We start from the raw sequence: 14506 nt of genomic DNA, 5'->3' as shown, positions 1-14506 counted from the left end.
AGTCCCTTATTAGTAGAAATAAAAGCTCTGTTCAGAATTGCTGTAGTTATTGATTCGAGGAGGAGAAAAGATAAAAGGAAATGCTGCTGAGCTTCTGGCTGATCGCTGATGTTAGAGGATTTTTCACCACAGATAAGGATCTTAGGAAATGGATTTTCTATATATTTCTTACGAGGGATGTTACACTTTTTTCTTCATTTCCTCCTTAGGTGGATTTTCAAGATGTGCACGCCAGAACCGTGGCTGAAAGGAGGAGGGAGGAGGAGAGGCAAAAACGGTTGGATAACGTTTACAAAGAAAAAGTCAAAAGAACTGAAAAAGAAATGGAAGGTCAGTTCTTCTAGTGCGTTTTTGGTTTGGTTTGGTGTTTGTTTTTAAAGCAACCTTTTTTAAGATTACATAAAAGAAGAGAGTAGCTATCCAAATAATAGCTGACCATAGATGGTTGGAGCACATTTGTTAGAGCTTGACCCTCCCTCTCTCTCACCTAAAGAATATCAAGGGAAACAAGTGACCATCCTGTGAGCTCAGGTAATGGGAAGAGATGGAAAAGAAAGAAAGTGTTATCAAGTGAAAATCTGGTCTGTAATTCAGTAAAGTATGAATGCATAACCCAAAGCAAGCATATCACGAGACTTTTTGGAGCTAGTGGCTTGATTTCTGTGTCATTAACTAGGCACAGACTTCCCAATACCTTCTGGGCAGATGACATTAATTATATTATATATACAGTCATTGGTTCCAGAAGTATAGGTGCAGGAATCCTGCATAAAGTGCAGGATACCTATGACAATTATCATACTGCAGCTGGAAAATATATGTTTAACTAGGGGCTGAGCCCCTGAGATATGTGCATAGCAAACACATTTCTGTAATCCCAGAGAAGAACACAGATAGTACGTTATGCTGTAGTTACAAAGGGTTATTTAATTAAATTACTTTAATATATGTAATGCATTCAACCGTGTCTGCATTTATTCTGTATGCTGGAAATATTTTAAAGCATGAGAGTGGAATTTTAAAGAGATTCAACTTTCTTAAAGTAATTTTTATCAGTAGCATCTCTTTGAGCAAGAGCATATATTCATGGCTACACCTATGTGCAACTACAGAATTTACAGCTGTAGAATGAACACCCACCAACATCACTAAGAATATCCTCACTGAACCTTGTTTTCTTTCAAATTCTGTGAAGTACTTGTGTCATCTTTACATACCGAAATTTTAGAGGCGATAGGGAAGGGTGGAACCGTGATTCTACATTCCTTACTCAGGAAATTCTAGATTTCCTGCTTAAGAAAAGTATTATTACTTTTATAAGGACAGTTCCTGCAGCAAAGGGAGATCTGTATGGCTAAATCATCACTGATCACTGGATAAATGGATTCCCCCCTTTGGCAGTCATATTTGTTTTGTAACTCAGTGTCTGCTTTGGAGACATTAACATTTTACAGTATTTAACAATATTCTAAAACAATTGTCTTCATAGAAATGTCCCAAGAGATTGCTGATACACTGACAGAGATGGAAAACTGTTTCCAGCTTCTGATGCCAGATCCTTTCAACTTCGCTGTGAACGACACGGAACTGGAACCCAACAAACAAATGTCTGTAGTCCCCTCATCCTCCCATGTGGAAGTTGACCAGTCCTGTTTTGGGTACATGGATGATGAACAGCCATGCTGCAGCAAGGACATTCTTCCTGTTTCTCAGTGTGTCAGAACTGATGGAAACAAAGAGTCAGATGAGAAACAGGAGAAGCCTGAGCAGAAAGAGTTGGATGGAGGCACACGCTCGGAAGTTCTGTCCAGTGACCCTGCTCTTGATGATGATGATTACCAGACTTTTGTTAGGAACCATGGGCTTATTTCACATAAGTACACTCTAGACCTTGAAATCTCCACAGGTACCTGGAAAATTTTTTGACATATAGCTGGAAGTGCTATTTTCACACTTTATGTGAAGTGCTTTGTAGTTGTGGTCTTGGGTTTTTTTCTATTACTTAAAGGCTGGGGTTACTGGACACCATTTTGCTTTGGGATTCCTAGATACCACTTTGATTTATTTTGGAGCTCTTTTTCTATTTCTGCTTCGTCTTGTAACTGTTCTGAGAAATTTTGGGTGTCCTTGTGAGTGAGTAACAGATTTCACTAATTATCTTCTAGGACTGAAATTTTGTATCAGTTGTTGCAAGTGCATTACAGCATTTCATAGTCCCTATAATGAGTTTCCTGTTTTAAAAAAAATAATCTGTTTACTACATATAATTTTCTTTTTCATATGCTTCACTACTCACCTCTTTCTATAGCTGGGCTATAAGCTGCTACTTTAAAAAATCTTGCAGTTGAGTGTTTCTTAAACTTTTGTTTTTCCTTGCTACTGACAGCTTGCAAGAAGCAGTAAGTAGTTTTGCTAGGAAGTCTTTTTTTTATATAACTTTGCTAATGTGAATTACTTCTAGAAAAATTAGGATGGTTTGTATTTTGGAAGTATCCTACAAATACTGTCCTAATGGAATTTCATTAGGAGGGTTATCTGCTTCTGTTCTTGCTGAGAACAGAATTGGAAATGAATCTGTGGGATTTATGAATGACTAACATGTGAAAAGTATAATTTTTACTTGGATAGTGGCATAGTTGGCTTCTTTGACAATCAAGTCCCCATTGCCACCAGGGCATGGATTATTTTATATTGAGTATGCAGAAACTGGAGCAATAAGGCCCAGCTCCTTTGAACTTAGGACAAGGTATAATGTAAATAGTAAGGCTGTACTCGTCTGTGGTTTATTTGGTGATTCCTTAGTAGTGATGGTTTAACAACTCTTTCTGCCATCACTGGACTGAAAATGTCATCTTCTCCCCGGATTTTTTGAATATGTGAATAATGGTAGAATAATTAATACTTAACAGAGAAGCATTCTGATGTTTGTACCTTTCTCTGAAGTGATCAAATATTTTAGACAAATTAATGTCTACTTCCATTTACCTTCTTTAGCTCCTACACTGAAGACACATAAACAACATGAGCTAACTCTTTTTATCCCCTGTTGTGAGCAGATATAAAAGTGCAAGAGAATGAAGATAACACTGCCATCATAAACAGTGTCATGGATGCTCACAAACTTCTCAGAAATAAGTTCTGGCCTTCTGTGCAGTCCTGGATTCAGGTGGGATAAAGAGACAACTTTTTTTTATTTTTCAATAAACAGATGATGAAGCAAAGACTGGGGTGCAGAAAGTCTTGAGGGAGAGTGAGCCAAAAGGAAAATAAGGTCAAAGAAACCTAGGAGTAACTGGAAAAGATTTCTGTTTCAGTAGGGGTGGACCAAAGGAGGCTGCAGGAGCTGTGTAACTTGTTTGATAGCTCTCAGCCTTGGGTGTGGTACCAACAGTCAATAATCTGTGTTCTGTTTTGTTTTTTTTTTAAGATACAGTAAAATAGGGCTTTTTGCAAAGGGTTAAAGTAAAACACAGCTTGTTTTTGTCAGACACCTCTCTATCAGATAAACAGTATGCCCTGGAGCCTCCTGCATGGAATTTGGCCTGTAGAAAGAAGGACAGTCTCAGGAGATGTTTGTAATAGCTGTTCATTCTTTGTTTTCACTAGTTGCTGTTGGGTTTTATATTCTGTATAGGAAAAGAATTGGCTTCACTAATTATTACTTGTAAAACAAAGGAATTTGTGACAATGTCATTTCATTAATTATGAAGGAAAACTAAAAATTTTGTTTTGCTCAGATGTCTAGAAAAATGAGTAAGACATTGTTTTCTTCCTCTGCAGTTACTTACCAGAGCAGGAGTCAATGATGATCGACTAAGATGTGCCATTGAACTCAAGAATAAACTGGAGACTGCTATGAAGAAATACAAGGAAATGAACATTTCCTTCAAAGCAAGAAAAAGAAAAGTGGTGAGTTTCTTAGAATTCTGTTTTACTGGAGAGGACCATTAGTAAAGCTTACCTTGTATACAAAAAAAGCTTTTTTCTCTTAAGCTCTAATCTGGGAAACTTTTCAACAGAAGTTTTATTGAAAAGTACATTAATTTAACTGGTTGTAACTTCACTCAGGGAAGTTGCAGTAAACACCTGTATAATACACCATGGACCTGGTTATTAGACAAAACCATTTAAAGCATCCCTCTTCTTGTTTAGGATAGAGAAGTGGTTAAGTGCAGATTTTATTTACTATTAGTTCCTTCACGTGTAACAGTGTTATGTCCTCAGCTTATTCTGTGCATATTTCTCAGTAAACACTGTTACTACTCATGTTCTTTTTCAACTTGCAAAACTATATGAGTGTCTGTCAGTTCAGTAAAGAAGTTTCTCTGCTGTGCAGTATTTACTCTCTCTAGTAAGCCTGTAATGTGATTGAGGTTACCATAAGAGAATTGGTTATCATATCAGCTTTAGAGCATTAAACTGTTTCACAAAGATTAACTACCTGTGACAGTTCTTGTGAAATAGATAGAACTTGTGAATAGACAGAGGCTGGAAGATCAAATATGTTATTGAGGTCCAAAAAGGAGTCTAATGGCTTGTTTATGTAACTAAAAAGCAGAGCTGCATAATACTCATTTCTGTTGGCTGTGATCAAACGAAATTACTGTATAGCTTGACATGAAAATAAGTGGTTTGGGTCAGGGTTCAGACTAGTCTGGTTTGGATTTACTGGATTGTAAGCATCTAATCTGGACATTATCCTTTGGACTACATTGTGGTAGCCTCATTTAGCCATGACTGAGTGTTGCAGACTTTGCTTTCATTGTGCAAATGGAGTTTAATCAAGATTAATCTGGTTCATCATCTTAACACCTACTGATGTGCCACACCAGTCAAAAATGCCAACTCTGAATGAAAAGTACTGAAAGACTGTCTTGTCAGAGCTTTTTTTTCTCCAGTGAAATATGTGTGCTACCTTTATGCAACCAGCTATGAAGGAATCCAGACATCCGCTGTCATTCCTGCCATTTGCTTGACAGGGCTTCATTTGCTGCACCTCTGCATGGAATATTGGTTGCTATATTTCTTACAAGATATAAAGGACATTCAAGCCTTGATTTTCGTGTGTGTGTGTGTGCATGTGCATGTGGATGTGTTTGAAGTGGTATTGTTACCACTTCTGGAGAGTGATCAGTACTATCTATATGTTTATATAGCATGTTTGTAAGTAATATCTCTATTAGTTTGAAAGCTAATAAATTCCATTGTTAAAAGGGAAAAAAAGGAAAATAATAACAGTGCTCACAAAGAATACTTTCAAAATGAGGTGGTGCAGATTGAGTTAACTTAAGCATTGAAAACAATATATAATTTTACCTAGGGTTTTTCTCCAGTGGAAAACAACCAAATTTAGTGTTAGCGCTGAGTTATTTTAAATTTATAACCTGAACATAAAGAGCTTTGTACTGCAGATGGAAACTGTATAAATTATATTTTATTCACGTGTCAGATGACTTTATTGAAACGTAAAAACACGGTAAATTGAGAGTCTGATAGAACAAAATAAACAGAATCTCTTAGACCATGGTTATTAAATCCCCATCTGTCAAATATTTACATGTCAGCATATGAAATACTACACACAGCTCTTCTTTAGTGCAACACTGCTGCCTGTGTTATGTATTGTGGCTCTGTCTGTCCTTGTGTCCTTGGAGCTGTAGCTCTCGCCATGCCAAAGTTTTACTGCCTTCTGTGTCTTTAAACCCCGGAGAAGTGCTGATGTTCTGTCTGTCCTTCAGAGCCCTGGCTCTGAGCCACCCTGTCCCAACAGCATGAGGCATTTTGGGTGTTATTGGTGGCACATGGAAGCAGCGAGTGCTGGACCTGCTCAGTGTGGAGATGAGAAATGAAGGGGAGCATTTATAGCAAATATAAAACGGAATTATCAGGACTTGGGGACTTAGGCTTGCCCATTCTCCTCAGACTTTTTACATCTTCTTTGTGCTCAATCTCCATGCTTCTGTGGTCACTAATTTTCCCCCTTTTCATCTGTTCTTTTCTGTGCTTTGTTTCTGTTCTGTCTGGGAACAGAGGGAGTAAAGGTTTTACCCATCCTCAAACTGAGATCAAGAAAGTTGATAAAGTGAAGGGTTTAGTGAGAGACAGTGAACCTGGAGATTTATAACTGTGAACTCTACTCTAACTATCAATCCCACAGAGATTTAAATTGCCACTTAAGAGAGAGAAGGTCTAGAAGTCCCTTACCATCGCCTGTGGCTGAAATGCAAATAATTGTATATATCTGGAGTAATTCTTGATGCTGCAGTTTAATATGAATATACCAGTAGTGTAGCTGGATATAAATTATACTGCAAAGAAGAAATTGGTGGTTACCTGGCCTACATTCACAGAAGAATCATATTTTTTGGTGCTCAAGGTGTGTGCTTTTGGCAATCCTAATTATTACATCCATACTTTCCATTGTTTCTCATTTCATTTTCCGTATCATGGAGCACTAGCCTGCAAGGCAGGACTTGTGGGCAATCACAAACTTGTTAGAAAATTAGCACAAATTATTTTCTCTGGAAGTTTTTTTTACCTCTCCTGAAAAACGGAAAAGTCCCACTGCTTTGCAAAGTACAGAACTTTCTGTAGGTTTATGGAGCTTCACTTCCACAAAATCACTTGAAGGAAAGCACAGGACTTGATACAGTGAGACACTTTGACTTAAAATGGTTTATAGTGACATAAGCTATAACCACTTCTTTCTTTTCTCTTCCGTGAGAGTGAAGAACTCAAACCATCAGAGAGCCTTAATTACAGGGAGGGCCATAATTTCCATGTGACACTGAGACCCTGCCAGCACCAATAGCCTGTGGCACCATTTTGCACTTGCCTCTCAGGAGCAGTGGCAGGAGAGGGAAAAGAAAAACAAAGGTTGTTCTTTGATTGTCTAGAAACAAATCCCTGGCAGCAGATTTTATAATTATTAATACATCTCTGCTGCCCAGAGATTCCCTCTTCCCATTTCTGTGCCCCCAGCAGATCAGAAGTCATCAAGACATTTTTTCTGAGCTGTTACTGTTTCAAATGGGTGGGAGGTGGACAAAGAATGACAGACTTGCTGTGTTGGTCAAAGGCAAGCGGGTTTTTGTGTGCTTACACAAATGTAGTTAAATTCTTGTTTGGGTGTATCAGGTTTCTGACAGAAACTGCACTTTGGGAGTATAAAGAAGAGTTTTGAAATCCGTTTTTCTGTGAATGTGTGTTTTAGCCGAATCCGGGGGGAAGAGGGCGAGAGCTGTAGAAGGGCTTTTATTTCACGGTACCTGGATGCTCGGACATATCCCTTTTTTCTCTGAATGCCTGCTCGGGATAATTCCAGTGCCCAGTAGAGGGAGTGCATACTGCATGCTCCACATTTTCTCTGTGCCACCTTGATCCAAAACCAGCCCTTGGCTCAGTCTGTGTGTTCAGGTAAACTTACTACAACAGCAATATACCAGAGACCCTTCGAGTTAATTCTTGACTCGATTTACATGAGTTATTATACAAGTACAATTGTAATTATTGGCTGAGATTGGTGTAGATATTTCTGTTTCCAGAGGCTTAATTATTTTGTAGGAATAACTTACTTATGGCTAAATTGTTCTCTAAAAGTGGTTTTGCTAGTTAAAAATCATCCTGGTTTTTGATGTCTTCCTCCTTTTCTTGAAATACTAGATTTTAATTGTTTTTCTTGTTTAGTGTCTGATTTGCAGCTGATATGATGCAAATGATCCTGCAATTTTAAAAGCTGTGAGAGGACAAGTATATACTGTGTTTTAAATCATGCACACTACCTTTCACTTACATCCTTTCCATAAAGGATTAGCCATTAGGATAATACTTGAAGTCTTGACATTGTTGATAGAAATGTAGCTCATCAGTGGTATTTTGTACTCTGAAAGTATGGCTATCTCTTATGTAATTACTTTGGGAAGCTGCAGAATGTTTAATACTCAGGGTGTCTAAAACTTGGACTGACAGAATCCAGTAGGAAAGATGATGTGAGAAACATCCCACTCGTTTGTCTGTCAGCAGAGTGGTCATTTAACAAGCCTGTTACGTGTTGGATTTTAAATTTCGAGTTACATTAACAACCAGGGATATATAGTTTTTCATTAACTGTATTCATTACTTTTTGTTTCACCTTTCCTTATCTTCTGTCAAATCTGAGCGCGCGCTTGGATCTTGATTTATTCGTGTACTTAATTTTATCCATGTGAAACATCTGGTTGAACTCAATAATGCCATTAATAATTAGATCTGGAGGAGCCTGTCCTTGTGTTGTCCAGAACCTGATCTGATACTCAGACCTCACTGTAATACAATTCAGATTTTTTTCTGAAAGAGTAATGTCAGAAAATGGCCACAAACTTATAATTTAAATATTTGCTGCTCATAATTTATCTTAAAATATTTTAATATTTTAACATTAAAAGGTTAAGATTTTAATATGTTGTAAATTAAACCAAGAGTTCTACCAATTACTTGGCTATAAGACCATTTCTGCCTTTTTTTTGACATATTCAACTGCAGTTTGGCATTTGAGCAATGCTAACAAGTTATTTCTATCTAATCATTTTGTAGCTTTATAACCAGCTCTTCTCAAGTCTGGCTTTTAGTTAAGGCGGTGCCTCCTTTAGAAAAAAAAAGCTGGACTTGAATTTTCTAAAATTCAGAAGCAAAGGCTGCATTGTTTTCTCTTTCTGCTTCTTTCTGCAGCCATAGAGAATCCAGTCCAGCTGACAGCTTTCTGTAACAGCTTCTTGTACTCCCATCCCTATGCTTTTTCCTCTTTTCTTCATCTTAGAGAAGTTGTTTCTGGGGGGTGAGTAATTTGTCCCTGGTAATCCCTCACGGTGCCTGGACCCACATCTGCTAAAACATACTGATACCACAGAGCAAGGGAGACACCTTTGTAGAGAAATCTTTTCCTCAGGTGCTGCTTTTAAACCTTAACAGAGTTGCCCTTTGAAAACTGGAAGCATTTCATGTTAAGATTTGAGTAGTAACTCGATGTTGATTGTTAGTATGTTTTCTAAAACTTTAGAGAGATATAGGAATATTTAATATAATTGGCATTACACCTAAAGATGTCCTTTATCAGATTCTATACATTGTTAGCACGTAATGTGTTCAGAATAAATAAAATCTAATAACATTTGTATTGTGAAATTGGTAGCCCCGGCAACATTTTAGTTTGGGTTTTTTTCCCGGCTAATGTTTATCAAAAAAGCCATGTCAACCATAACTGTAAGAGTAAACAGAAAATATTAAATAAGTCATACATTTATGCTTCCTCTTCCCTCCTCCTCATTTTAAGTGTCATGTTATAATTATTTCTCTGAAACATCTCTTTTGTAACCACCTTTCAGCTAAGAGGGCTTTCTAGTTTTGCAAGTCTTATTAGGATGTAGGACTGATACAAACCAAAACACTGTAAAATTAGCCTTCAGAACACTGCTCGCTCGTTCAAGTGTCTGATCAGCCGAGTGATGGCTTTGGTTGGGTTTTCTTCTTTTCTAGAGCTGAATTGCTGCTGTGGTGTGTTTTATGCTTTGCCCTGGCTGTGCAGCCTGCCCCTGCTATGGAGTTATTAAAAATATCTTGTTATGCAGATCTAGCCATGAATTCTTACGGTTGTCACTGTGACGACCTCTGATCCCCATCTGATTCGCAGGTCGCACAATGCAATTTGGAGCTCTTCTAATAGACTGTAAAATAAAGTGGGATGTCTCTATCATCAAGTTAACCCTTATGTTAAGTATTTAAGTTTTTCAGGCCCAAGGGTCATCTCCCTTGATTCATCTATGAATACTGAGCAGTGTGTACTCTGCAGGTAGTAGATATAAATTTGCTTCCTGCTTTTTATCCATCCTACCTTGCAAGGGGAAACAGTACATTGAATTTATTTGTGAGGTTCATGAAGGTACATTGCTAAACGTGTATTTATGAAAACGGAAAATTTTCAGGCTTGGAGCACGTACTAAGTTAACATATACATTTAAATTTAAATGCAGTAATATTGAAGTAAATATATCCACATCTAAAATATCTTTGTATCTAAAATCCACAGTCAGGAATATTATGTAAGGTTACGTGTCCTGCATAGAATAATTCGTTGACTTTTCTGTAATAAATTAGGCTTATTTTATCGAGCTGTATATTCACCTGTTAAAAATACAGCATCTGAAATAAGTTTTAACAAATGTGCAGTTCAGGTTCATTCATAAATGTTATCATTGAAGTCAGCTGCAATTTAGTTACTTATTTTACAGTGTGTGTGTGCACAGACTGACTCGTGAGACAGAGGCATGTGTGCATTGGTGGTGGATACAAAGTTTTGGCAGCAGAATCTGCTCTGGTGTAAGTGATAGGTGGTAATCCATCAAATGCAGTAGGACTTTTTTTTTGCATGAATGAGTGCTAATGGGAATCTTGTTATAGCACATTTTAGATGAAAATCACATTTTCCAAAATTTCGTAAAGAAAAGGACTAGTAATGAGAATTTTTTCCCTCCTCAGCTCTAAAATTTAGCTTTTATCATGTATAGGCCTCTGAATCATAAAAAAGTTAAATAACTCAGTGTTGCCTAAAATATTTCCAGGCATCATAGGAGTACAGTTCATAAATCACTTGGACTAGCTGAAAAGCTCTGGAAAACAGAGAGACTTCTCTGGGGAGTGGTAAAGAAAGAGGTAATTTTGACTGACCATGTTGTTAATAGACCATAAACCAACCTTTTGGTCCAGAAATGGGTATAGCCAGTCCTGGACCTCACAGTCAGTGGCTTTAAACAATTCCATCTGGAGTGGTGTGCTGCAAAATGGGGAGTCTGGAAGGAAAAAAGGAGGGCAGCTCATATGTAGTGGCTGTTCAGGGTAGCACTTGTAACCTTGGCATTGGCTGCCCCACCGCTGCTTTCTTCTCTGTTGACAAAATGAGGCCTTTCCTGCTGCTTGTAGGAAGGGAAAACACCTTGGGAGCTCTGCTCTGGGTACATTCCTGTCTGAGCATGGACTCTAAACATGATTGCATGTCACTTGGCTTGTAGCTTTGCTGTCTTCATCACACCACAGTCTTTGAACCTGCAAACCTTTCCTTTTGTGTTAAGATGAATGAAAAACTGAATAGAACTTTACAGAGTTTCCTTACTCACAGTTATCCATGAGTTAAGAAGAAACCAAGTCTGGTTCTCAAGGTGTAGGTAATACTTATTTCATTCATTCTACAGTTCCTGAAATGTTAAAAATTAAATTCTACCAGGTGTTTCTTAGTGTGTTAGGCAGCTACCTGATCTACTTCTTATCAGGTGGAGTTCTTGGTGCAGGTTGCTGTTGTACAGGGAACAGCAGCTTATATATCTTTGCAATGATTTTATGGTTGGCTTAAATATGATCTGAACACAACCAGAAATCAAAAGGGATAGTCCTGTCTCTGTTTCTTCCCCTAATGATTCCCAGTGCCTCCCTTGTACCCACAGTAGAGCTCCTGTTGCAGCAGGAACCTGAACTGGCTGGAACCTAATCCAGAGAAGATTTCTGTAGCAGCATTAAGCTCAGATAGTGAGAGTGTCCCTTTCAGAAGCCGAATAAACTCAGGTAATGCAGCTTATGAAGGTCAATCTTTACTTAATCAGAGAATCCAAATTGATGGAGTGATACATGATTAGCTCATCTCCCAGTGTGAATGAAAAACTGGATGAACAAAAGATAGCAGATACTGCTGTTAAATATATTGGGTTTTTACTATGTAATAAGCTGTGGTGCTTGATGTATGTACAGCAGCTGCATGGGACAAGTACATTGCTGTACTTCTAAAAGTAAGGTGCAACCTTTATTTTTTTATAAATATTACACAAAGACATTTAAGGGACTGACACTATAGTCACTCTTGATAAAGCAAATTAAATATAGGTATCAAATGTCAGCATGAATTTGGTGGGAACCAGTTCTCTTTTGTTTTGGGGGAATTAATTAAATAAGGTAGCAGACTTTGTTTTTAGCTCACAGGGATGCATGGAATGGAACAGCATTGTTAGACCTGGAGACCTTTGGTAGTTTAACTAAAACTGAATGTGATACTGATTTTATGAAAAACGTGGGATATGCAGGAGAACTTTTACCTTTTTAATGAACTTACCTAAGGTTTAAGATGGTTTATGCAACCAAGTACTCTTAGTTTTGGTGGATGGTAGGAGCCCAAGTAGTGAGTTATGAAAGTACATCTGAGGCTACATCTTGAGTGGTTATTGCTAAAGAAATACTAATCTTGCCTTGCAATGTCTTCCTGAGGTAATAATTTTGTTAAATGCACCAGCTTTCTAGACTACCTTTATTTGCTGTCCTCTGTGAAACTGTAAATGCCCACACTGGTCCAATGGGTACATTGGACATACCAATTTCCTTTGAACGATGATTCATCAAGATGAAAGGTTTTTTGAAATGTTGCACCTTAAAACCTACTGGTCTTTCTGAGTAAAACTTTTTCTGCTTTTTATTAAAATCCCTCCTAAGCTTATCTGGGACCTTGAGCCTACCAGGGTCCAGAGATGCAGGAGCTGGTAACACAGACTGATAAAAGAGAGAGCTTTGGCACAAAGTCTTGAGTAAGCCTTGAGTAAGGACTGTGAAAATACTCACAAACTCTAGCTAGTGTGCACTGCTTTAGTGAAAAACTGGTTCAGTGGGTAGTTATATTGCTAAAGCAATTTGAAGCAATGTTTGCTCATTCTCCAGCTAGTTGGTGCTAAGTGTTGGGCTGGAACCCTCTAAGTGTTTTTACTAACTTCTGGAAATTAGGAAATAATGTGAAAAGTGCATTCCTCAATAAAAGTCAGCCTGGCCAAGAAGCCTGTGTGCTGTTGAGCAACTACAAATAGAATGAATGGTGATACTTTTACGGGTAAACATAAAATGTGCTTTGCCTGGACCACATATCTAATTTGCAGTTGTCGAGATTTGAATTTATGCTTGGATCATGGAGTGAAGGGGAGGGAGAGCATGTGGGAGGTCCCTATAAATACAGCTCTGTTAATAGTTTGTGTTTTCCTTGTGTTGCACACAGGAAAACTCAAGCACTATTCTAAAATCCATACAAATGCCAGCATTTATTTGCACATCATCCTGTGTTGGATGATTATATATAAAGGAATGGAAAAGGAGGAACTTGTCCTTACATGTAAGATACACTGTTTGACTATTCAGTTTCCATTACTGGCACTGAAGAAATTATTTTTACCCCAGTCACTGTTTTCTTACATAGAATGTCCCCAGATTTCATTTAATATGACTGCAGTATGTTTTGTGTTGAGGTTGAATAAAAAAAAATGTATGTGCTTAAGGTTGCCCCTCTAACTAGGTTCTATGGCAATAAATATTCTGGTTCCCTAACCAAAATCTTCTAGAAGAATATTTAGTTGGCTTTGAGTAGATGCACATGAGATATTGGCATGGTGGAATAATTTGCAAGATCTTTCAGTGAGGGTATTAGCATATAAATAGCAGATGCAATGACGACCATCACAGCTGAGTACATTTAATTTTTAGTTTATAAGATAGAATGGGTTTTTAAATGCATAGCCATCAAGCCTGCTGAAAGACAAATGAAGTTTAGAGTTCACTTGTCTGAGGATGCCTTACATCATTTTTTTTTTTTAAAAGGGAAACAGGCACACATAAAACTGAGCAAAAGTGATTTCTTGGGTGAAAAGTAATTGAGATTGCAAACCAAGTTAATTAGACCATGCAAAATTTATTTAATGGTCCTAGCTGTAGTTTGTGGGTGGTGTTTCAGTAAGTAGATATGACTACTTCATGTGCTATCTTTTCCTTCTTTTTCTACAACAATTAGTAAAGGCTGCACATCTACTCCTATAAACTGATTGCATTGTGTATTTCAGTCATTTTGTTGCTTGCTTTAATTACGATTGCAGAGACCCTGGTTTTTAAATCCTCATAACAAAATGTAGCAGTCAATTTGTATAAAAGTGAGAAAAGGGCCAAAAGCTTTTCTTCACATCTTTCCAAGTGTTGTGTGGTGGGTGGAGGCTTTTTTTTGCATTTATTCCTGGTTGGCATGGATGAACAAGGCCTTTAACTGGAGCTGTGGTTGCCCTGAGCTGCACTTGCAGCCGGAGCCTGTTGGAGTGTTGACTCCAAAGTAAAAGATGATTGCATTTCTGCTGGCACCCAGTGTTTGTTTCCAGGATTTTTAGTAATGCAGAGTAATAAGGAAACATCTGCTTTTTGAAGTTTTTTTTTAATGAATTGGAGAGTAAATGGTTTGATCTAGTCAGCACTGTTTTAAGTTTTTAATGAAAATCGGGTGAATGGAGAAGATGTTTTAAGTGATTACGGTGAAAGTCATGCATGTGTATTTTCTATCTTTTTTTAAAACCATATTCTCATATGTAAATAAGTTCAGCTCAAGAATCTGGAAATTGCCTAGCCAAACCCTATTTCCTCTCACCATGAGACATCTAGTCAGGAACACTACCAAGTGAAAAAAAAACCCAACCAA

At 37.7% G+C, this 14506-nt stretch overlaps 1 protein-coding gene across 1 annotated transcript in view; it reads left to right on the top strand.

Moving 5' to 3' along the window:
• The window catches only part of UVSSA (UV stimulated scaffold protein A), a 54910-nt gene that overhangs the window by 3162 nt on the left and 37242 nt on the right, over positions 1 to 14506 (top strand). The window contains exons 3-6 of the mRNA XM_027736609.2: positions 210 to 330; positions 1490 to 1906; positions 3057 to 3166; positions 3781 to 3909. Coding sequence (XP_027592410.1) covers positions 210 to 330; positions 1490 to 1906; positions 3057 to 3166; positions 3781 to 3909 — 777 coding nt within the window. The remainder of the gene's footprint in view (positions 1 to 209; positions 331 to 1489; positions 1907 to 3056; positions 3167 to 3780; positions 3910 to 14506) is intronic.

Source organism: Pipra filicauda, unplaced genomic scaffold (assembly GCF_003945595.2).
Source record: "Pipra filicauda isolate LSUMZ 115617 unplaced genomic scaffold, ASM394559v2 scaffold30_size5312502_pilon, whole genome shotgun sequence".
Taxonomy (NCBI): Eukaryota; Metazoa; Chordata; class Aves; order Passeriformes; family Pipridae; genus Pipra; species Pipra filicauda.
This window is presented reverse-complemented; position numbering and strand designations above follow the sequence as displayed.